The sequence below is a fragment of the Phyllostomus discolor genome, chromosome 3 (assembly GCF_004126475.2).
Source record: "Phyllostomus discolor isolate MPI-MPIP mPhyDis1 chromosome 3, mPhyDis1.pri.v3, whole genome shotgun sequence".
Lineage (NCBI taxonomy): Eukaryota > Metazoa > Chordata > Mammalia > Chiroptera > Phyllostomidae > Phyllostomus > Phyllostomus discolor.
In genome coordinates, this window is record NC_040905.2 from 71,185,309 (window position 1) to 71,210,877 (window position 25,569).

General features: G+C 39.5%; 1 protein-coding gene across 2 annotated transcripts in view; it reads right to left on the reverse strand.

Annotated features, from left to right (window-relative positions):
- EFNA5 (ephrin A5) overlaps nucleotides 1–25,569 on the reverse strand; it is a 278,368-nt gene that overhangs the window by 39,188 nt on the left and 213,611 nt on the right. For both annotated transcript variants that reach the window (XM_028508048.2, XM_028508040.2), the window contains exon 2: nucleotides 10,087–10,379. In XM_028508048.2, coding sequence (XP_028363849.1) covers nucleotides 10,087–10,379 — 293 coding nt within the window. The remainder of the gene's footprint in view (nucleotides 1–10,086; nucleotides 10,380–25,569) is intronic.

The following is a 25,569-nucleotide window of genomic DNA, read 5'->3' on the forward strand; positions in this document are numbered from 1 at the left end:
AGGCTGTATGACAACTTTCAAACCAAGAGTTACACAACCATTCTGTTAAAATAGAGCAAGAATACATGAGTGGGAAAACCTGTAGAAATAGTATTTCTTCTGATGAAAGGCCAAATACTATTCTTCCAGCAGGCACAATGCTCAGGGAGTCACCTTTCACTCCCTGGGCATGTCTCATGGATGATATTTCGGTCGTCTAAGCAAGGACGTGGGGTTTTTTTTTCCTGAGGATTGACGATGCGTGTGGTGTGTGCATGCTTGTGTAATTTACAGCAAATGACACTTAGACAGCATCACACTGGAGTTCAGTTGCCTTAATAAGTTACTAAGGGAAACACAGAGAATAGCATGCTGACAACCCGAAGTCAATGAAGTATAAACAGTTATTCCAAGTGTCACCAGCGTGTTACTTCCCTTTCTCTTGGCATCTGCTCTATGTAAACGCTGCACACACACAACGATACAGCAGCTCATTAAACTGTTTTCAGTTAACTCGGAAATCAGATTCGTACGCTACATGTTTATAAGGCTGAGAATTACTGCTTCCCTGTGAAATTATGCAATTAATCAGGTGCGTTACTTCCCTAGGAGAGACGGCCCCTTTTGACACTTAGGGATATAAAGAACAACCCTTTACACTGTTTTCTATTTCAGCATTTAGTCTCAGTGGGGTAACAGAAAGCAAAAGGTGACATCATTCCTCCTTCCCCTGTAGGAAGTCAGACACTATATGTTTCCTCAGTCCTGTAAGAGCATTTTAAATTCATAAAAGGAGCACAAGTAACAATTGTTTGGTTTCTGAGTGTCTTATCTGAGTGTCATAGCCTTTGAACAATTCAAACAATGGGAAGACTACTTAGGAGTCTTCAGTTTCTTGTGACTGATACCATGAATTTCCATCAAGCTCCAATTATTCGACAGCTGCTAAGGCTCCCTTTGCAAACCGTTAAGAATCCTCCCAAAGTCCAAACCCGTGAAGCAGTGATGATGTTTGCTCCATTTTCCTGCCCACAGATGTGAAATGGCATTCATTCCTCTGAATCTTTTTAACAGTACTTCATCCTTTATTCAAGTCATTTAACAGGGCATGCATTTCTTTTTAAAATTCTCTCCATGTGACCAATAATAATGCCCCAAATGCACAGAATAATAAAGTGTTTTCAAACCTCCTGTGTTGTTATCAACTGCCTCCTCCACCCTTGATTTCACTCAGACTCTGAAATGTGCTGGGTGACATGTCCGCACGCCAGCCAGGCCTGAGCTACGCATTCTAGTGCAGAAGGTAACAGGGCACCTGGCTATAAACAACCGTTTTCAGAAGGGAAACTTACAATTAACACAGGAAAATATTCTGAAGTCCCTAAATATCCTCTTTCTTGTTCTTTATTTAACCTTCATTTAAGAGCCCTTTAAATCCATTCATGCTTTCTGAAAGATGGCTAGGGACAACTTGAAACAGACACAATTCTCTAAAACTCATTCTTTCAATAAAAAGGTGCATTCTTGCAGGTTCACTAAAGACCATGGGAAATGTATAAAGGGAACAGAATGACTATTTTCAGGAAGAAATCTGATACAGTCCCAGACAAAATTCCAGTGTCCAAATGGAGAAAAACTCTTCTATTGTATGTTCAAAATAAAACAAAACTTTAGAAAAACCCCTAAAATATACTCTGTACTTATATCTGAGCAATTGTTATTTGATGTCTGTGCCATACTTATTCCTTTTTACTATAAAGATATTAAAATTTAAAAATGTCTTGACACTGTCCTTTAACTTCCTTTTCTATTGAATAAATATGCTTTGCTGAATATTGTGATCAGAATTATACATTCCCCCAAACACAGGGGGCGAACTACTAAATAAACAGTCCATCCAGAAATTTCAGTTATAAACCCCTGAATCTCAGCTGAACCATAGGGCAGAGCATTTAATGCTAAAATAAGACTCTAATAATCAAAAACGTTTTTCAATAATAAAAGCAAAATGCACACACACGTTGTAGCAAATACTGAGTTGTCCATTTTAAGAAAGTACATTGTACTTATAGGTCACTTTCCTTGCAAGAATAAAAGACTATGAAAGATGGAAAAGATTACCTCCTGCTTTGATAAATGTGCTGTTTGACACTCTTCTGTTTCAATAAGAACAACTCAGAGAAAAAGGCGGATTGGCATGAACTGTCAGGTCCCAAATAATTATTAATGGAGATTACTACAGTAAGCTGCTGAAAAACCAAACATCTAAAAGGGAATGAAGACTCCCTTCATATAATCCCAGCATGTAATTCCTTCAGAAGATAGGGCATGGACTTAAAATGTGAATCTTTACTAGGCATTCATGAAATTTTTTACTCAACTAAAATATCAATCAGGACTATTCAAGTTGCCTTAACTTTTTAAATGATACGAACATTTCTAATGTGGATAATTGAAGTTATCTATTTCAACTTGTCCTTGAAAAAATATTTCATCAATTGAATCTTGGAAATAAAGAATGTGATAATAAACTATTACTATATACCCATTTTACAAATGAAGAAAGTGAGAATTAATGAGGTTAGGTTACCCAAAGTCACACAGCTATTAAGAGTATATAAGAAGGTTTGAGCTTCAGGCTGCATTTACCAGAGTCTGTGCCTTAAAAAAAAATCCATTCTCTTCTTAGATGTAATATATCCTCAGAATATATTAAGACTATATACCCAAAATACATTATTAAGAAACTAGGGAGCTGCTGCAGTAGCTACAGTAAAACCTATGGCAAGTTCTAGTATTTCTCTGCTTTTCTCAAACACCAGCATATAAGAAATAAATTTTTTGTTCTATTTGGTTTACAATTATGACATTTATTCATTCAGCAAATATATATTGAATAACTCTTATACCTATTGTTTTCTATTTCTTGTTAAAAATATACAGCTTTACGCAGGCTGCGAACCAGTGTCGCCCGTTCGATTCCCAGTCAGGGTACATGCCTGGGTTGCAGGCCATGACCCCCAGCAACCACACATTGATGTTTCTCTCTCTCTCTTTCTCCCTCCCTTCCCTCTCTAAAAATAAATAAAATCTTTAAAAATATATATATACAGCTTTAAATCAATGTTATGGTTTAGTAGACTCCCCACACTATGGAGAGCTCGCCCAACTTTTGAAACACTTCCATGAGAAACTACATTCTAAGTTCCGACAACTTGCCTGCAAATAAGCTTTTGGAACATATTCAGTTGGCAAGTGAAGGACTTTCTATATGTTACTCATCTTGATTTGCTTAAATATTCTTTTATATATTAAAGAATAGTCAATAATTATGTACAATCAAATGATTTCTGAAGCTAATCTTGATCAATTCAGTAAGATATCTCTTAAGAATTTAGGCTATTTTGTCAGTTTCAAAAATTGTGTAGTGCAGCCCTGACCAGTGTGGCTCAGTTGGTTGGGCATCATTTTTCAAAACAAAAGGTTGCTAGTTCGATTCTCTGTCAGGGCACATGCCTGGGTTGTGGGTTTGGTCCCTAATCGGGATGCATGGGAGAGGCAACCTATTGATGTTTCTCTCTCACATCAATGTTTCTCTTCCTCTTTTTCTCTCTCCCTTCCCTTCTCTTTAATAAATAATAGATTAAATATTTTAAAAAATATGTAGTGCATACTAAAGTTGCCTCACAACTTAAGAGTGTAAGCTTTTAATTAAAGTACATAAAACAGAATTAGCAGTTAACCATCATGCCTTCAGGTTGTCGTATGCTATGGATTTAAGAATGATGCCCATAGTAATATAGACTGTCTTCATGATTTTCTTTCTAATTTTGAAAAATATGTATACCAAAAAGACCAGAGTAGAAGTCTTCAGCTTCCTAAAACTTCTTTTCATTGATGAGATTTTCAGGGTTCTAATATCAAAGAAATGGACATTTTTTCAGCTTTGTACTTCTATCACTGTATAGAGGTACATATAAAGGAATAAATGTGTATTCAAGTTCACTCAACAATAAGCTTAGGAAGGGTATATTCTCCAGTAAGCTCCCAGAAACTCCTGGTTCCTACCTGGGTGATATGACTACAAACAATTGATATCTTTACTCTGAGTATCTTTTGAAGAAAATCAGCCATACTTTATATATAGCAAATACTCAAATAATTCTTTGCCATTATAGTATCATCTTCAGAAAATGGCATTTGCCTTTCTTGTTGTAGGTCTCCCATTAAAACTCACTCACTCCTGAAGCAAGTGTGGAATAATGACTTGTTGGGAACCACCCTGCCTGGTTTTAGAAGCTATAACCTCTCATGGCTAAGGCTGAGTAAGAGACCTTGGGAACATAAGCCACTAAGGAGAGAAAGCATCTCCTCCTGCTAGAGATGCAACCTCTGCCCCTTTTATCTCACCCTGCTTGGCCCAGGTTGGATAACTGGTTAGCCAATGACAGGTGAGATTCTTCAAGGGAGAGACAACCTAAGACAGGTACAGTTGCAAAGGGGCCCATCAGGGAATGACTTAGGGGACTATAGAAAAAGGGTCAAAGAGCCTCCCCCCTCAGCTTTGTCATAGTCTGAGTCCTCATTCTATCTACAAAAAGTCTCCTAATCTCTTGGCTGCCTGGATCCCCCACCTGACTTAAGCCTAAAACAGTGCTGGAGGCAGTGTGGCCCTGTGCTGGAATGGGCAGTTTCCAGGTGCAATTAGGCCTAAGAAAGTATGTATAAAATCTTTTGAAACCTGCTTTGCTAAGAATACCCTCAATTTAAATAATAAGTGTCCAAGCATAAAATGAGTTTGTTTCCCAAAGTTTTACAGCCCTTTGGTGTCACTCTTTCTATCTGACTCTGACTCAGAATAAGCCCTCCTAGTTCTTTGAATGTTATCCATTGTGTGATCATTACTGCCTGACAATGACTGATGAGGAGCTTTACACATATGCCCTGTATTCCCATGCAAACTAAACCCAATAAAATCCCATTGAGGAACAGGCTCAAGGCCCTTCTCCTGAGAGCTTGGCCACCTTTCCTCCCCAAGCAGATCACATCTCAGTAGAATTATTCTCATCTGCAGCCCAGAGGATTCTGCAGGTGGAGTGCCACCGCCCCCCACCCAGTGACTCAGACTGCATGTTAAATATTTAGTGGATTTAAAAATAATTTCTTTGAAAATACAACTTTTCTGGCTTCTGAAGTTATATTAAAAGGATCAACCATCTAGGAAGATATAGCTGAAATTTCTTTTGGAGAAAGAAAAGTATCCTTTGGAGAGCTGAAAATGTATATAACTGTGTTTAAAATGCATCTTGCTGCTATCTGACTTGGGTTTCTAGCAGCCCATAAAGTAGTCTTTTCTAAACATCAGTGCTAATTGTTCCCAGTCTTTTAAAATACAATATTAAGGTTTTCTTCTCCCTTCTAAACATTTGATACCTAGGGTATCTTTTCATTTCCTTAGTTGCTTACTCACTTAACTTCCTCTCAGATTAGCTACTTCCTATCTGTGTAAACCTTTTCAAGTTACCTAACTTTTTTGTGCCTCAGTTTGTTCACCTGTAAAATAGGAAGAACTGCACCTCATAGTGTTGTTTTAAGAATCATAGGGTGCATAGAACAGTACCTGGAACAGAGTGAGTGATATCTAAACATTAATTAGCCTCATTTATTTAACAACTACTACATGCCAAACAACTTAATTCATAGCATACAGCAGAAGCAGTTGTGAACAAATCACCGGAAATATCTAATGTTGGGGGTGATGACTGCTTGAGGAAAAATAAAGCAGGGAAAAAGTGTAGGGAATGATAGAAGTGTTATCTTCATAGGGGGACAGAAGAGCCTGTTAAAGACTATTTGAATTTTTTTGTTTTTTGTTTTTTAGTGTAGACTTAAGAAAGTGAGAGGCAAGGAGCTGGATGCCTGAGGCAATGAGATCCCCAGTCCAAGTACAGAGAAAGCAGCAAGGCCCTGCTGTCCAGGGAGTGGACATGTGGACAGTGTATGGAACAGAAAGGAGGGCAGGTGGCTGGAGCAGGGCCCACAGGGCAAAGATGGGTAAGTGGAAAAGTCCAAGAGGCTGAAGGTGAGGAAGAGAGGAGTACCTGCCAAGGAGAACCTTGTTGGCCAGGTTAGAGGCTTTGGATTTTTGTCTTGGTGAGATAGGAAGGCAGTCACTGGAGGTCTTTGATAGAGTGGCCAGTGACTTGCATGAGGAAAACAGGTATCTGCTGCACTAGTGGAGATGATGGTTTGAACAGCATGGTGGAGGTTTAATAATTCTAATACCTAATAGGCCTCTCCACTCTGCATTTCCCCTGGATATCCTTTTAACTGGCATTTATCGAACACCCACTAAGTAGAGAAAAGGCATTGGGCTGCGCCATTTTACAGATGTTCTCTCTCACCTTAGTGGTGCACCCCCTTCAGTAAAACAGAGTAAGATTACGATGTTAAAGCTCCAAGAAATGTTTGAAATCATATGTTTCAACCATATTATTTTACAGTGTGGACCTGGACATCCAGAGAGATTGAATGATTTACCCAAGATCATACAGCCCATTAAATCAAGAGAAGGCCTAGACTCAGGTTCCCTTACTTTACAAAAGGGGATATTCAAAATCAGTATTAAAAAAAAATGAGTGTTTCTACTGACTTACAAAAATAACTTATTGTTCCTTATTTATTTTCCTTTGCCTCTTCTAATTTAAAAATAGCAGCAGCAGAACTTCTTTCAAACCTATTCTCATTGGTTAATATTTATGAGAATCATTTCTAAAATGAGTATTTTTGAAGTTTCTAAAATAACTCTTTGCCTTAGGAAGTCTATGACTATTGCCATAACCTATTGACAGGTAGTTCTGCAAATCTATCACTGATAGAAATACCACCAACTTTCTGTAATTCAGTATGCCAGTCCACTTACCAAAATAACTCCTGTAGATTAAAAACATTATTTGTCAGACGCAAAAATGGGCTCAGTCTGCCTTAGCAATAATCAGTTATAACAACTTAATAGACTGCCTGTTCCCACAGAAAAAAGGACAGAGCATAGAGTCATTCTGGGGGAAAATAAAGGATCTAGAACTATGGAGAATATTTTATTTTTAAAGTAAATTGGAAACTTGATTTGAGGTATTTCCAACTACTGCATTTCTTAACTTTGTCTACCTCAAGGAAATGAAGCAGGAAATAAATCTTGCTAAGGATAAAGCCAAACTTGACAAGCCCTCTCTAATCTATGTCCTTTCTGAGTCTAAGTGGTGAGGTGGGTATCCTGTTATGATTTATTCCTCTTTCTTTCCCACAAATCCAAGGTTACGGCTGAATTTTGGTCCCCCCTCACTGCTACATGCAGCCCTTCCTCTAGCACCCTAAAGCAGGACTGTCTTTTTTTTGGCAATAGGTTTCCTTTTTCTCTTGGAAAACTCGGAAGAGGTTTTAAGGCTGTGAAGAGCTGAAATCTACCCCTGGCCTCTAGTAAAGACATTTGGAAAACTGACTGGTAGGCAGTCAGCTTGTTCCTGAGATCAGCACTGGAGCTTCTTGTGACGCAGTAAGTGTGAAAAGAACCATTTCCCAACCCCTTTGTTCATCCCACACATACTAGGAGAGAGGAAAATTCAACCGAGGGCCAAGTCTCCCCTAAGAATACTCTAGTTTAATTATGACCACAGTACATTAAACGTCTGTAAGAACGCACATTCGCTCTGTTGCTCAGGCTCTCAGCAGTGAAAGAGAGAGAGAAAACCCTTTCACTCCTGAAAAGACAGGAGAGAATGCTCTCGTGGTTCTAAAACATGGTTCAAAATTCAATTTAACTGACTACAGGCCACTGAGCTTCTTGTAAATGAACATCTCCTCACTGCTAATTTTGTGCTATTTTACCTTTCATTAAAAAATGTAATTCAGGTTAAACTCAGCTGAACAGCAAAAAGCTCTCGATATTTTGAAGCATTTTGGAACAATTACTTTGACAGGAGCCCTTGACAGTTAAATGACTCCGTTAAATGAATGTTATAGAAGACACATAATGGTTTTTAGTGAAATATTGAATTTAACCACAAATGAGAAAAACGAGTCATAAGCACTATGGGTATATTTGAATAATAGCATCTTGCTTATGAACCTCAATGGATTCTGTAATTTCTAATAATCATGCAATCAACTAGTTAGCTAGTGAGTATGTTTCCCATCTTGGTGCTCTCTATTCATTTTGAGGTTTTGCTTTTGTGTTGTTTTTTAACCTGAGAAACCAATATGAAAATTTGGAAATGCAATAACTTCCTCCTACACTGGTATGGTATTTTATAGTTAGGCAATTAATGAGTTGCTGCTCCACAATGAAATCCTCGTCCTTTCTCTTTCTCATTTGCTGAATGAGATTCTCTCACAAAGTAAAAAATCAGCAAAAGGCCAGAGCCTGCTGCCTGAGAACGTGTGAATTCACTGTGCGCCAGTGTTTCCTCCATCCGGGGGCTCAATATTTCTTTTCTTATTTTATGGATCGAATGTGAGATAGTATCAAGGCTTTCACATGTTTTCTCATGACTAACGACTGAAATATGCACTGAAATAATAAAACGGGTACTGTTCAATTTCCTTTTTAAATTCAGTTCCAATATAAGTGAGAGTGCCCCTGTGACGGTGAAATCCAGCTTATTATGTAAGCTCTGTTTTCTGGAGAAGAAGGGAAGCTAGAAATCCTCGTAGACTTAAAACATGTGGGGAAGGAGTAGGTGGGGACACTCAGACGGCAGCAGTGAGTCAGAACAGGAATGCTCTTCATCTTGTTGGTCTGGCAAGCGGGGGTGAGAAGTCAGTGCTAAGCATACAGGGTGGCGTTGCGTGGATCTGCACACCGTGTGCAGCTGCAGGTCCTGGCCCTCCAGGCAGGAGAGGCACAAGCTCCACCAGGGTCCCACGGCTCCCTGCATTTATCTTCATTCTGCAATTGTCTACTTACACTTTGGTTGCCTATGGACATGTCTGCTCCCCACTAGACAGTTACTCCTCGAGGACAGACAGCATCCTTTCATCTTGCCCCCCCTCCACCAACACCTCTGAGTCATGGTATGCTGTTCAGTAAATGTACTTTTAAACAAATAAACATTTAACTCCTTCAGCTGACAGTGAAAACATGTAAAAGGCCAGATCACGTAAACATTTGATATTAGGTAAAGGAAAGTCCAGATAGAGACACAGCAAGCTGCCTAAATTAGACATGACCTCACACCTTGCTAACTCAAAGTGTGGTCCAGGGAACAGCACACTGCCACCACCAGAGAACTTTATAAATACTGAGTCTTGGGCCTCACCTCAGACCCCATAAGTCAAAATCTGCATCCAACAAGGTTCCCGAGTGACTTCTGCACAGAGGATTGAGAAGTATTTACTTGGAATGTACAGCTAGGATGATGCCCGAAGCAGCAATGGTGTGTGTGAGGGAGAAATGGGGGCCATGGCCATGATTAATGCAGAGGTCTGCTGAGAGAGTTGTAGCGCTCTCTCAGGATAGGGTCACTTAATGCTCACAGGTGGGAAACTCACTTACACCAGGTCCCTTGGAACCCTTTCTAGATCCTTCTTCACGGTCTTTCCTGTTTAAAGGCACAGCTGCTCTTAATAATTGTCTTTTGTCCTTGGTGCAAAGATAGTATTTATCGTCAGCATGCTGACATTTGCTGGAGTTTTGGCTTTCTTCACTGAAAACGTGGATGATTGAAAGGATACTGCTGACACCTGAATAAGAAATCCAATGACTCCAAGCTATGTAAATTTAATTATTTCCGTTAATTTTTTTTCAGGAATCTCTTTCTTTTCTTCAGCTTTGGAGAAGTCTTAGCAATTTTCATTTAAAAGAAATACAAGTCAGCAGTGGTTCACTGAACAGGCTGACAAGCAATTTCATAGGGGGAGAGGCGCTGTGTCTTTAATCTAATTTGTGCTCTCAATTCCCAGCTAATGTATCTGGGGACCCTGATATATGCATTTACAAGGAGACATCTGTAATGCAGTGTCCAGCTCGCTGCAATTCTCTGAAACACGGGTAAAAAATTACTCTGGATTCTTGCAGCTGCCCCAGAACATGATAAATCTGCATATACTCACAGATGTAGAAATATTCCCGGCCTGGCCTGAATTCAAATCCTAGAGAAAAGGGTGTGAAGAGCTGGAATTTTTCAGAGAACTTCAGTGGTCCATTTGGAGAATGAGGCCGGTTACATTCCCATCTCTTGAACCCTTTGGAAGTGTGGTCGCAGGCACTGTAGCCATCAAAGTTCACCATGTAGAGGACATAACGCTCGGTCTTGTCTTCCGGGACCGAGTCCTCATAGTGAGGGCAGAAAACATCCAGGTAGTCATTGATACAGACGTCAATGTGGTAGTCACCCTTCTGGAATCTGTGGGAATAAGGAAAGGAAAAGCTGAGGTTACACAGAGAGGAAAGGCTTTGTGTTTGGAATCGGTGGTTGAACCTTTTATAGTGCCAGGACAAAGAGATTTATTATTTTAAGTCATTTTTGTCACATGCCATTGTGATTAGGGACTTGGTTTGAAATGCTACTGTTGCTAATCAAAGAAACAAGCCATTTTACAGAGGAATTCTATTACATTTGTTCCAAAATTTTGAAACAAATATGATAGAATTATAAATGAATGAATCTTTCACATTCATTTTAAGTATTAAAGATGCTGATTTGCTGTTTTCTTTTCATCTTTAAAATCACATATATTGAAGCAAACTTTTCTTATTTCTAAAATAGTGTTTCATTTAATAAATATTTTTGAATAAATGAATAAGTAATTTAAAGAATAAATGACTGAATTATTTTTGTTATAATTGAGACCATTCTCAATTTTCTGTGCAAACTGAGAATGAGAGTCACAAAATTGAGAGAGTTTGAATCATAAAATTTAAAAGTTGTTAAGAAAACTCATAGAACAACATTTACACTTTAGAGGACAATAAAAACCTAATGCATAATGATGAAGCAGTGAGTGACTGAGCTAGACCTGGAATGGAGGTTTGGTTTCTAATTAGGTATTTCCCTTAGTAAATCTGTTTATGTCACAAATTCGTTTTAGCCAGTCTCTTTTAATTTTTTGATGCTTTGTCCCTTTCCATATTAAGAAAACTGAAAATATCTAATTGGAATGATTTTCCACCCGTTTTTTTAAATCTTGCAGGTTGTGCTCTAGGGTTGGGCTGATGAATAGTGAAAGTAACAAGCCAAATGAAAAGAGCAAAAGCCAGGGCTACTTCACCCTGAAATAGTTAAAATGTATACAAGCAAATGCACATATTCAAGTACACACCACTTCATTCTTACCTAACAAGTTTTGCTTCTTTGTTTTAACTAATATGCCTTCCCCCATCGACTGCACAGTATTTCTCAGGACCCAGCAATAACCTGAAACAGGAACTGTTCTACACACACCTTTCTAAACTCAGGGTGGAAAACCTAGGGAAAAACCTGTGTTTTTGGCTAGTGAAGAAATTCTTCCCTGAGCCCCCAGAAGGGTCATCATAAAACTGTGTTACTGCTGAAATACAACACCCATAAAGCCATATAATCTTCAAGTCAGAGAGCCTCAGTGATGGTGCGCTAGTCTATTCCATTTTTGGACATTTCTAAATGTTAGAAACTTTCTTCTTATATTGAGTATAAATCTGCTTCTGTGTAATTTCTATCCAGTGATCCTACTTCTGCTGCCTGAAATTACAAAGAACAAATCTAATTCTTCTTCCACCAGGTAGTCCATAAAACATTTGGAGCTGTCAGCTATATCGCTCTCTATCCTCCTTTCTCCAGACGGGAAAATCCTGATTCCTTTCGCTATTTCTGGCATAAGTTCCTCCAGTTTTCCAGTGCTGTCCTTAAAAAGCAGCACCCAAATGTAACACACACCTTCCATGGGACCAATGTTCAGCCTAGGAGAGAGACTACCACCTTCGTGCTGGCTGCTAAATCTTCACTGACAAAGCCTAGATTCCTTTTGGAAATACAATATATAAAAGTGGAAACGCTAATTTTGAGTGAAGAGACTGATATTTATGGACTGGTTTCTGCTGCAGGTTGAGTGGGAGAGTCATAGGCCATCTGGAGCCTCAGTTTCCTCATATGTAATTCAGAATAATAATGGGAATGTGCCTTGCTATCCTCACACAGCTGCTTTGAGCCTCAGATGAGGAAATGTATGAAAAGCACCATGTGAATGTGAAGCACTGTTAATAATATTATCAGGATATATTAAAGCATATTCAAATGGGTCATAAAAATATTAACTTTTAAACATCAGAATAAGAATATCCCTGTTTCCTTTTTTAAAGATCCTAAGTCTGTCCTCAAATATCAAATGATCTACAAAAACTCCATTTGCTTCATGCATTTGGAAAGCAGCATGCTGATTTACACAAGGGAAAATAAGGAAAGATGATCAGATGACTTTTCAATGAGAGGGTCTCAAAATACAACTTTTAAAAACAAAACAAAAAAACTTTCAGAAGTATTTATTTCTGTATGTTTACAATGATCATGGAACCAAGTTTACTTTTTCTTCATTACTGGCAGACAATGATTTGTCAAGATGCAAGGAAAGCCTGTGTTGCTTTTAAAAGATTTCTGAACATCAAGGTAACATCACTGCCAAAGTACAAAGAAAAGATACTGCAATGCTCAGATGAAAGGGTGCTGGGCTATGAATCACCAGCACTCAAGAAGAGCCTGACAAGTTCTGGACGAGAGCCAGACAAGAGCTGCAGCAGAAGGCAATGCCCAGATGCACTTTATATTATTATATTATTATTATAGATTTTAAAGACATTCAAGGGGGATGTTTTTCCTTTCCCCAAGTGTCACTTATTTTAGCTTCCACTAGCACTCAACACTGCTTAAAAGTGAAAATAAAAATTAAAACCACCACTGTCTGGGTCCATTCTATTATTTCTTTATTCTATAAATTGTCATAATATTTTGATGCCTCATATTTAGCTTCCTTTTTCCAATTTTTATCCTCTTAATATTACTAACATTTTAGTAAACCATGAGACTGAAAACCTGGTTTACATTTGGTTGACCAGTTATCCCTTTCTGGTAGTATTTTACTTTGTGTAGGTTGTTAAGTAAATCACTGTGAAATCTATTTTTAATATGTGACTGCCCAAGAATTAGTAGTTCTACCCTTCTATTTATGCGACAAAATAAAGATGATGATTCAGCATAGAACTTACACTTATGTTTCAAAACTTTAATTTACAAAAATTAGTTTACCAATGTAAATTTTGAAGAAGGGTCAATATAAACAAAGACAATAATAAATTGGAACTCGTAAAAGACATCTGCATAATGTACCAAGTACAGTCCAAAGAAAGTTTAGGGTTAAATATTCTAATACTATCCTAAATCATGATCGCTGGCTACAAATGTGCACTGCACCATTATTTTCTGGCCTAACTCTAAAGAAGCACATTATTACTGAGTGCTTATTGTGCTACATTCGTTATCTCAATTTAACTTCCATCAGAAATCCCACAGAATAGACATTATTTGTACACCATTTAAAGAGGAGAAAGCTGCGATTAAGAAGCCAAGCAATATCCTCAATGTTACACAACTAGGAAAAGATGGAGGCAGAATTCAAACCCAAGCAACTCAAGTTCTGACCTCCAAACGGAAGCTCTCCACTATACCACTTCCTAAGACAGCAAATTGCTGTCAAACTCTTCAGTCTACTCTGTATTCCCCTAGAGGGATTATTCTCATTCTTGATGGGTTTCAGCTCTCTTCTTCATTCACTGAGGCAACAAACATTGACCACATACAGGAAGTGCTATGCTACAGCTTTATGTATGTTGCACATGATATTCTTATTGAGTGGTTATAATTAGTTTCATTTTATCAATGAGGAAATTACTCTCAGAGAAGTTGTAATCCTCTTAGTTCAATTTTTTCGTAGGAAATAAGTAGCAGAGTTTGGATTTTAACCCGTCTTACGTAGTTCTGAAGCAGATTCTCTTTCCTCCTAACCGCAGTGGCTTCAAAGCTTTACCAGTTGTGGTTGACCTCATCCAACTTATACTGGTCTTCTAGGAAATCCTGCTTCAAGGTTGAGTGGGTTGATCCACTAGGTTGATCCCAAACTTCTACACTGAATGCCTAATAGTACATCAACATTTAGAATAAGCCCCAGATCACAGGGTTAGCACCTGAATCATGCACATCACTTCAGCCTTTCATGGACTTGAGTGCTGTTAGGCTTTCACAAAAGGGATCTATTTTCCATCAGGAAACAGCTTTCATGAGCTTTAGCTCATTTTAAAAGAGCAAATTCACAGAGGAAGAACGATTCCACACGCCCCTGTTTACAAATGCCATGGGTAGCACAGCCATTGTTTCAATACAGCTGTAAAGTTCTTGAAGTATGTTCTCTTTACTCCTTATCCTTAATTCCAACCATCGTAACTATGGATCTCTACCTCTCAGAAATCACTGCATATTATGAACATATTATCAACAAGCCAACTATAATTATAGTATAATCTCTACTAAATTATCACAGTGGTTTATAATGAAAAAGCATGCATAGTTACCACACTTAGAAAAGTAACTGTTTTGGAGTGAAATGATTGCTGCCCTGGATCTGCTCTTGCAACACAAAAGTCTCCAGCACCAGGAAACATCTCATGCATAGAATGATGGCCCTTGCTCTCCACTGGGATGTGTGGCCGCTCAAGTCAATGCTCCTTATAACATATAATAGTATGTGTATTCTGTCACGGCAAGAATACATTGTACACATTAATCAAAATTTGGCAGAAGACTGGTTGAGAATGTCATACATATTATGAAAGGGTCATTTTAGTTAATTAAGTAGAATACAATTCTGCATGGAAACTTGTTCTTTGTAATCAACTCAATTACCAAAAATGAATTATGTACTTGATGATAGTTCTTGATGACCCAGAGGCTGCCTAGAGAATGGGGGGGGGGGGGAGACCACATTTTGGGGCTATTAATAGCAAAGGTAACAACCAAAGTTGGGATTTGAGCGAGAAAACCTATATACACATGTGTGTTTGTCTTAGTTTGTCTTCAGTACTTAGCTGATTCTGTAGCTAAATTTAATTTTGATTATAAATTGAAAACTATTATTCATATCTGTCTCCTTATTTCTCCTGTGTGGAGCAAATGAATCATGACTTGCGTTTTGGAAATCAAATGAAATAAAGACAATATAGGTAAGGTAATGGTTGACAATGTGCCTTTTCCTTTAGTTATCAACAATACAAGTTTCTTCTGAGAGAGGGACCACAACATTGCTTTGTGATCATAGTTAACCTAAACCATAAGGACTTTGCTCCTCCTAACGAAATACATTATTTTCAAACTTGGGTCCTTTCAGTGGGGTGGACTTGAGTACTCCAGTCTTTTACTTCAAGCAGAAGTTCTCAGTGTACTTTGCCCTTGCTTCCTCTTAGCTATAACAAATAGACATCATCTAGCTTTCTTTCTCAATGGACAATTTTCATGTCATTGACCTTCCTTCCTCCCCCACTACCATATGCTCTTGTGTTGTGAGACTGACATCTGGGGAGGGCAAGTCCAAAAGACACACAGGCAATGCTGTGGGATTCAGACTGTGGAGGAGCAGCATCAAATCATCCCTCCTGCGTTCGCCTTTAGCCACTTGCCCCTACAGTGTCCCTCTCCTCATTCCATCCTCGTTTGCTGAAACCAAAATGCATTTTATTTTAGTAGCTGGAAGAGGAAGGGGATGGTGCATATTTAAAATGTTCTAAACTGGCCTTTAGCATATGTTGCTGGCACAGCAGATAGCCTGCTTCCAGGGAAATATGTACTGAGGTATTTTTATCAAGCAGCTCCTGAGTGAAGTTTCTTCACTCCATAAATATAGAAACAGCATTAATGAAAGGAGACAGAGTGCTTATTAGAGGTTAGGAAGCTGTGAGATACTTTATGCCCCTCTCATGTAATATTTTAAAGGATTCAATAATGAAAATGTTATTTCTCATGAACTGGATAGTTGATTATTACATTTCAAATATATTTTAATCTGTCAAAGTGGTGATTGTTTTAATATTCCTATTTGAACAGAACTACGATGTCACTTCTTTAATTACAAGGCAACTTAATATATTACATTCTGAAATTGAACTGTTAAAGAAGGAGATGATTTATGGTCAAAGATTAAGCACATTTATCAGCTTAGGGTTCCTCCCAAAATTTCAACTAAATCTGGAGCAAATATACTTTGGCAGCACTGTCTTTCAATTCTACCATTACTGATATAAAGGCTAATTTCAGAGTAAGATGTTTCTTTCTAACCAAAAGAATTTCCCATTTGTCCTGATGGGCCCAGCAGCAGACATAGGGTGTGAATGTGTTTTGTGAGGAGATGGGCAGAGAGGCAGCCTCTGTTGCGTAACTCGTCCCTTCTTCTCTCCTTCTGTTACTCCTTTCAGCACAGAATGCAAGCCTTATGGCTCTCTTAGCCTAAATCTAAAGATGCTCTTTTTTGTTGCTGTTTTCTTGCAGAGGTTAAAGCATGGACTATAAACGGCAAATCAGACTTGGGGTAGATAAATGATATTAGCACTGCTATTGGGGGGGACTAAAGAAAGATTTTTCTTTTACTGATTTTAAGTGTTTCTCTTCTCTCATGGGCTAAAACATGTCTATCTTATAGATGTATTGGTAACTGGCCTTCATTTTCAGGTCTGAGATAATCAGTCACAGAGAGTTTCACTGTTACCAGGCCAGTTATTAAGGCTGAATGAGGTATATAGTATATGATGAGCAAAACACATCATTTCAGGAAGTCCAAGCCAACTCTTCCAGGTTCCAGAACACACCAATAATAACTAAAATTCCCACAGAAGTGAAGGTTTACATATTGGGAAAAAACTACTCAAGGATGAATTTAAGAGATGTTGTAGTTGAAATGCTGTATATGCTGAACACAAACATTTTCACCCAATGAAGCATGAGACACTGACAAAATATTTAGAACACAGAGTTGGTGCTCTAATTCCAACTAAGCTCTTATACATGCATGTTTTGGTAATGATGAATTCTGTAGCACGAGAGCTTTGCTTTGAATTCAGCAGTGGTTAGCAAAGGGAATACAACATATTTACTTGGTCAGATATTTAGAATTCATCAGTGATTTAGGATAGTAACCTGCCATTCCCCTTCCCGTATGTGCACATGCACTATGTGCTTCAAGAAGTGACTGAAAAATCCCACATTTAATACTGATTATTCATATGAAATAAGTGGATAAAATTCTCAAAGGACTTTTACTTGTTACTTTTCAAGTACAAGACACATCAGTCTGAATGACTTTTCTAAATTGGTATCTTCCCAGAGTAATACCTGTTTCAAGTAAGGGCCCACTAACTGTTCTCTCCTCCAGTGTTTTAACTCATTTGGAGTTTGTTTTATTAGCTTGACTGAAGCCCTCCAAAGGAAACAAAGCATTAAATTGGCAGAGCCTAAACAAGACTTCCCTTCAGAAATGGACTGGGAGCGTTGGGTGACAGTCTAATTGCTTCTGCGCCCCCACCGAGGCCTTGGGCACGGGCGTAAGGATACGTCAACGTCAGCAGGCCAAGTCAGCCAGAGAACTAACCAGGCAGAGTTCTGCAGACCCACCAATCCCAGAGCACTTTAGTGGTTTTGAGAAAGGAATTAAAATAAAATGAAAAAATATCATCTGGTAATCAGTACATGTCCTACGGTCACTTCTACAGTGCAACACAGGTTCTTCCCGACTCCTGCTGGCCGGCAGCTTCCCGACAAACCTGCCCTTCATGCTCCACGTTACCCAGACTCTTGCATCACGTCAAACGCACAGAACAGAGCGCCTGCCACATATACACAGATCCGCCAAAAGCAGACACAGGAAATCATTGAGCAGGTTATCCAGCCACTGTTGTAGGAGAAAAGGATTAAACAAACCGATTCTGTTCAGAGGATTCGGGAGTCAATCAAACAAATAAGCCAACTGCCAAACTGCTTGCACATAGGTAGTCCTTTTGTGTCCTGTTGGGATGGAGTTACCCAGTAGAATTTGAGACTATTCCTAGTTTCAATAGTAAAAACATAAGCAAAATGCTTTAATAAAAATCCCTTCTATTAACCAACTCAAATCGTGATTTAATTGCTCTTAAGTACTGGTGTGCAAACAGTGAAATAAATATTTGTATTATGGCTTGATGATCACTTATTGGAATCATTACCAGCTAAGTCTGAAATTTGGCCCTGACTTTTCAAAAATTGGGATGGGGTATTTGAGACCTACATGGGGTGGAACTAAGTCCTATTAATCTATTATTAAACAAACAAATAAAATGACAAGCTGGAAAGAAATAAATGTTTGTGGCTTTCTTTTGCTCAATCATCATATAGCAAGGGGAAACATATTTGGTAATGCTAGGGTATAATAATAATGTTTCATACAGAGTTTCAGGGTGTAAAGCAGACACTGTTGCTGTTTCTATGTAAACTGGCATGTGAAGAGTTGTTTTATCTATTCTCTTAGATCCCTGTGAGCAGCTGGATACAGATCTGGGACCAGGCAAAAGGCTAAGGTGAGTGAGAAGAAATCTGGCATCAGTAGAAAGCAGGTGGTGGGTATAGTTATAGAAAGTACTGAATTTGTTCAAGGTAAACACATTGATTTACAAGAAAACTGGAACTGCACTGAAAGCAACTCACTGTAATGATTATTAAAATACTACTTCTACAAGATCTCTTTGTATTGACACAGGACAGAGCTCCCTGAAAACAACGCTGGTGTTCACTCACTTCAGTATCTCCAACACTTAGCACAGTGTCTGCGCACTGCAGTGACTGTTCATGACTGGAGAGTCTGCACTGCAGTGACAATCCATGACCAAAGAAGGGTCATTTAGCAGGAGGATATTAGGAGTAATACCTAAAAACAGGAAAACTGTGTGAAGTGCCCAATAATCTCCTCCTGTGTTCTGGGTCCCATGTCAAATTTTGTGTAGCACTAAATAATATTATAAACAACAGTCAGGATAGGAAGCAAAATAGTGGCTGGCTGCAAAAAGGAAAATGATAATCAAGACTGTTGTTCAAGCAACGTTATAAAATTATGCCTAGCCGAGTAGACAACTTAAGCACCTAGGGCAGAATGAAAGTTTCTCTCTTGTCATTAAGTCCTCTATTCAATTACCATTTATCGGGGTAATTAAACACTGGAAAGTGATGCTAGGCTAATTGTTAGATTATGATAATTACATGTCTTTGCTATGCTACAGCTGATCAAAATAAGATGTGGTCCCATGCACTTAGCTAAAGCTGCTCTGTAATTGTCAAGACTTTCGTAGAGGGCTAGGCCATTTATTACTAATTCATTACAAATCAGGCGGAGAAGCTTATTATTTGTAATGCTTCTTTCTCCTCCCCACCCCCCATGGTCTCCTGGAACAAAACTCCCAAAAGGTTAAGCACAAACTGCTGCCTCTCATTGGCCCACTTCCATCCCAATTACACAGCTGAGCAACATTAGGTGCCTCTATTTGAGAGGGTTCATCAGACTGCTTCACAAAATCCTGCGACCGCCTATCACATTGGCAGAAACATCCAAGGTTCCCTTTCACCCTCTGCCAACCACTGTTCTGCTTGGAGCTGTGTCCCAGCAACCACGAGCTGGCAATCCAGAGCATCTTTTGGTTCTGAGGCTCCCTTCTGCTGGGGTCAGGCCTAGACCAGGCTGGGATATGCCAGAATTTGCTCCAGTTAGCAAGGGGCATGGGCCGTACAGGCTGTCCCCCTCCTACTAGGAAGTCTGGTCTCTGTTCCCCAAGCCAGGGTCAGGAGAGAAAAGCAACTTTCTCAGGAACCAAACAGTCACCTCAAAGCTACCAAATAGGCTCACATCCTTGTAGAGAATGAATAGAACCAATCCTTTGTCCTTGGCACTTCTGGGGGTTAGAAATCTCTCCTTCCACCCCTCAACTAGCCGTTCCAGGTCACTGATAGAAGATGAGGAGGCAAATAGTGTTTGAGATTCCTCATCTGGCTTTATCCTGAGACGTCCCAAGCTCTCCGCTGCACCCATATCATTCCAAATGCATTTATTTACACGGGCCATTGCTAGGCGGGGGAAGCACAGAGGGTCTGGTTCAAAGTTGAATAACTGCCATGAAGTTCATGTGATGGTACGGTTCTCTGTTTTAGAATTTGTTTTCTCCTATAATTTGGGCAGTGTTATGGACCGAGTGTTTTAAGTCCCTACTTCCCTAATTCATATATTGAAGCCCCAATCCATGATGTGACTGTATTTTCGGATACAGCCTTTATGGAGGTAACAAAGTTAAACCAGGTCATAAAGTGCAGGGACTTGATCCAACAGCATCAGTGTCCTTCTAAGAAGAGATGCCTGAGAGCGCCCCCTCTCCTCTCCCCGTCTACGTGCCTCTGCAAGTCAGGAAGAGAACTCTTACCAGAACGTGGCACTGGGGAACTTTGATCTGGGACCTGTCATCTCCAGAACTGCAAGATAATCAATTTCTATTGTTTAAGCCACCAAGTCTATGTTATTTTGTTATGGCAGCCTGAGCAGACTAACACAGGCAGTTTAAAACTTAATTAGTGGTAGAGTTGGGGGTGAGGTGGTATTGAATTACATTGCTGCCAGAGACACCAGAGATACCAAGAACCAGTGAACAACATCAGGTAATAATGGCCAGGATGGAAGAGAGTGGGGGGAGGGAAGGGAGCAGAGTTAAGCCAACGCTGGCACCCTCATGCCCTGCACAGGGGAGACACTCAATGTCCATCTGCTCTTCTGAGCAAATGGCTGGTCTGGGGGGAGAAGGCACATTATTTTCCTAAGTAAGGATAGTTTCACCTCTGAAATTAACTCACGACACCATGAAAATGACTGTATTATCACCCAGCAACTGTGTTATCTCACTGTTTCAGCAAGGCTTTTGCCCAAAGATAGAGTGAAGGGTGTTACAGAAAAGTCACATACTCCATTTTACCCTTCCTTGACCCTGGAAATTAAAATAGAATATGCCACCACCTTTCAAAAATCATATTAAGTGTATTCTCGGGGCAAAACAAACCGTGAGGTACATCTGTTAACACCAGAATACATAAAACTGTCATTTTACGCACACATTTACTGGTGGCCTGTGGCTTAAGACTGGGGAGCAAAGGAACAAAGGTACTTTGGTTCATCACATAAAAATGGTTTTGCGCTACTTAGTATTATTATTTCCTCCCCACACTCATTAAAAGGATATTCATTCATTCAGCTGGATCCTCTATTTACTTTTATAGCCTGGACCACAGAAAGATATATGTAAGAATAATGCAATCATAAAAAACAAGAAACTAATTGCTCTATCCCAAGGAACCATAAGGCAGGGAAAGAAATAAACAATTCACCATTTATTTTTTAGAAATAAATCTCAACACTTTAGGGAATTCTCAAGTGCTCTAATATCTCCATGCACTTAAATGCCTGTGCACGTCAATGACAGAGAATATAGTTGTTATCTCCTTCCCCTTTCATTTTAATAAGTTCTACTTTCAAAATGTCCACCTTGGAAAAGAACTACAGTTCAAAGCAAATGCACATGACCTTCCTCTTGAACTTTCAGAATTTTTGGTCCCGCTACAAGCTCTGAATGAGCCACTTATGGGGACTGTAAGGTTTCAGAGGGATGGTTAATGCCAAGACACAAAGATGATGAAATGAGAGGGTGATAATGGGCACTCCATGCTGGGTGACAACTCAGCACCCTGGGCCTTGAGAGGACAGGGTCACAACTGGCTTTCCTCAGCACTCAGAAGTACAATCGCAAACCCCAAGGTTTTTTTCACATGCACGTTAACATTCTGTTGCTATCCAAATGTTCAAGCTGAGAGAGGGAGAGGGACGGGGCGGGGGTGGGGGGGGGAGACAGAGAGAGAGAGAGAGAGAAATTGAACTACTATGGAGGCACAGATTCAGGGGTTGACGAGCTGGGTCCAAAACAACAAAGGAATGTATGAAATGCATTAAAGGAGTCTGGGTCTCAGCACAGAATCTGTACCCCGGTAAGGACAACTGTGACTCACTGACTGATTTATTTACAAAATAGGGCAATTTCAAAATAGATGTTAAGTCAACATCTGGACATCTACTCTGCATGTATCAAATATTTAATTAAAATCATAAGCCTATTTTGTAGTCTAAAACATAAACTTAGGTTTTTTTCCATTCCACAAATACAGAGTATAGTTTTCAACCCTATGTCTGGGAGGTGATGGTGTAGGTTAAAAGGGAATTAATTCGCTTTGGTACTCCCCAGATCTTCTGTCTCAGAACAACCTGTAGTTAACAGATTCACAACAGCAAGATCCACCCAAGGATGTTTTAATGAATCTAGTTGTTACTTGACAAGCCTGAGTCTCGGTCACTAAAGGTGCTGGTTACTATCGTTCTATGAACATGACTAGAAAAAGTAACATGTGACATGCGTGAGCCAAATGGCCTGCAGAGAAACACTATCTATGAGGCTAATAAGGAGTGTGTCCCCTGTTGGTGCTGTTAAGCTGCCCGAAGCATGCACTACTATGCAGAGAACATTAGAAGGAAGGGAGAATGGAGTCCTGGCTGCAGAAATGCCTTTTCCTTCTGCCTGCCTGTGCAGACAGTAGGGCTGAGCTGGAGGTGCATTTACTGAGCACGGTGTGAACACCTCAGCTTCAGGGTGTGCATCCTAAGAAGTTATGAAAAACTGTTTTAACCCACCAGAGGAAATATACTGAAAACTGGGAACTATGGGAAGTGCTTTTTTGTTTTGTGGCATAGAAACTAAAGGAATAAACTTACATACACATAGCAGCACTTCCTGGTACAGTATTAATTTAGGTGTTTGTTTTTTTTACATCAGGGTGGTGTCTTCAAGATTAATTAATATCTCTAAAGATGTCAGAGATGTTTGGAAGTATATGGAAACATGAAATAATGCTCTTCTCTGTTAGACAATTAGGATATTTAAAAATTCATATCACGCAAGAGAAAAGTGTTGGTTCTAATGACTAGAAAAATGTATAGGGCAACTCAGAATTAGACATATCACTCCTGTTTTTCTTGATGGTAAATTGCAACCCAGCATTCTCAAGCACTCACTAAATTAAAAATGGAATTCTCAGCATTATACTTGGAACTAAGTATTTATGTACACTACTGAATCCAGAATTCCTCACACATAAAACTTTCTACAACTGGTTTTGGTGCAACCACTACCACAACCAAGTTACTAGAGTTGAGAGTGACAAAGTCCTAGCTCACCACTAAGTAAAACACCAGGTTATATGCCTCTGTAATCCTAGACACTGCTTGTGTTTTCTAGTCTTGACCTGCAGTAATTATAAATTGCTTAATGCACACAGCATGCATGACAGAGGCTTGTAAAGAGATAGCCTCTAGTTTTCCCTGGGCTCATGGTGCTCGGTAATAATTTCACAGGAACCCTACTTACTTCTGCATCAGGACCACAGAGACATATACTAGGGGAAAAAACTTCGAGGCACCATCTCATCCAGCTGTTTCCTTTCAGGACTGTTAATTATCTAGACTCTTAAAAAAAACCTCCAGGGAAAATTTGAGTCTTAAATAGTAGCTCTTCCCAGGACCTGTAGATGTCATTCAAAATTCAATGCATAAAGAAGCTCGCTATTCGGGGGCATCCAGCTTTCCAGTGCTGTTCAGAGCATTTCCGTCTCCCCCGCCCTATAACTAGGTTTCAGGAAAAAAATAGAGGAAATTTAGCTCATGTTTTCCTAGGAAAGTCGAGCTGATTGTATTATCGACTGTCTACTGCATTAGCAATTTCCAACTGAATTACAAACTGTTTCTCTGCATTATATTGCTATTGTTCAATACCATTTTCATTGCCCTAATGAAACAAAGCTATATAATATAACCATAAAGTACTGATTACAGTTAACCATAATGGAAGACAGTGAAGGAAAGACCTATTTTTAAAATATGCAAAAAAAAAGATAAGAAATGCTGATACTCAGCATTTTTTAAAAAAACCTTTTTTGGCTTTCTAGATTGAAATCCAAAGAACACTGACAAATTAATTCTCTCTTTTCCACCAATACAGATGGTGTTTCCCCTAGGATAGTATTTCTACAAGACTTCCCAAAGAGGAAAAGTTGTCCAGGTGCTAAAAATATATGTATTTATGAATTTTACACATGTCTTAAAAAGTGCCTGCTTCAAACCAGAGTATTCCCTAGTATCACGAAGAAGTATATCCAAATATCCAAATTTCCCTCTGGGTGCAGGTTTCCCCTTGTCTATAGGTGAGCTCTCTCAGGAAGTGCCATTATGACACCATTAGGGTATTTCTTATTTGCCCACATTAAATCAGCCAGCAACACAAATGATCAGGTTATGGTGCTGGGCTGAAGGCAGCCCACATGAGACAGCAAATCCATGACTGAGATTTCTGCCTTTTAGTGAAGGCAATGAAGATTGCACGGCTGCTAGAGCCTAGCTCCTTCCCCACAGACAGAAGCAGTCAACAAAAGGATAGATGGAACAGGAAGAAGTGGTAGGAAAATTCTTTGGTATTGCCGATTATATTATGGCCAGAAACTGTAGTGCAAGACACTTCCTACCCTCTGACATTTGTGCTAGAGCTAGAATACCCTGAGACTCCACCTCCCCCACAAAAGTGTAACTGGTACAGGGGCCCCTTGAACAATGTGGGAGTGAGGAGCACAGCCCCTCCATGTAGTGGGAAGTCCACATCTAACTTCTGACACCCCCAAAACTTAACTACAGTCAGTCCTTCCTACCCATGGATTCAAACCAACTACAGATCGAAAAATACTATTTTCTTTTTTTTTAAGATTTTATTTATTTTTTTAGAGAGAGGAGAAGGGAGGGAGAAAGGGAGGGAGAGAGACATCAATGTGTGGCTGACTCTCATGCCATGCATTGGCCCACAACCCAGGAATGTGCCCTGACTGGGACTCGAACTATCGTCCCTTCAGTTCGCAGGCCAGCACTCAACCCACTGAGCCACACCAGCCAGGGCAAAAAACACTATTTTCTGTATTCAGATCAGAAACCACAGATGTGAAGGGCTGACTGTATTTATAAAATAAGAAATCTACATGTAAGTGGACCTGCACCACTCAAACCCAAGTTGTTCAAGGGCCAACTGTGTAATGGACCCAGGGCCCACTGCTACCACTCCTCAAGAACCCCTGGAGCTGAGATGGTGACAAATAAGGAATTAACTGTCAGTGCAGCAGTGGCACACGATGCTCTGTGGCTGCCCAGGTTCCAGAATCCCAGGCATTCTACATCTGACAAATCCTGCGACCGTTTCCTTAGTGGACATGGTGTAAATGTAAACAGCACTGGAGTCCTGGATGTCAGGTTCAGAGGCTAGTTCCTCCAAGGCAAACTCTGGTCATGGGACAAACCTCCCTCTGCAGATCTTCGTGTTTGTACTTCTACGAGAAGTATTGGCAATCGTGTCATCTGTGTGGACACAATGTGCTGAGTTCTCCACAC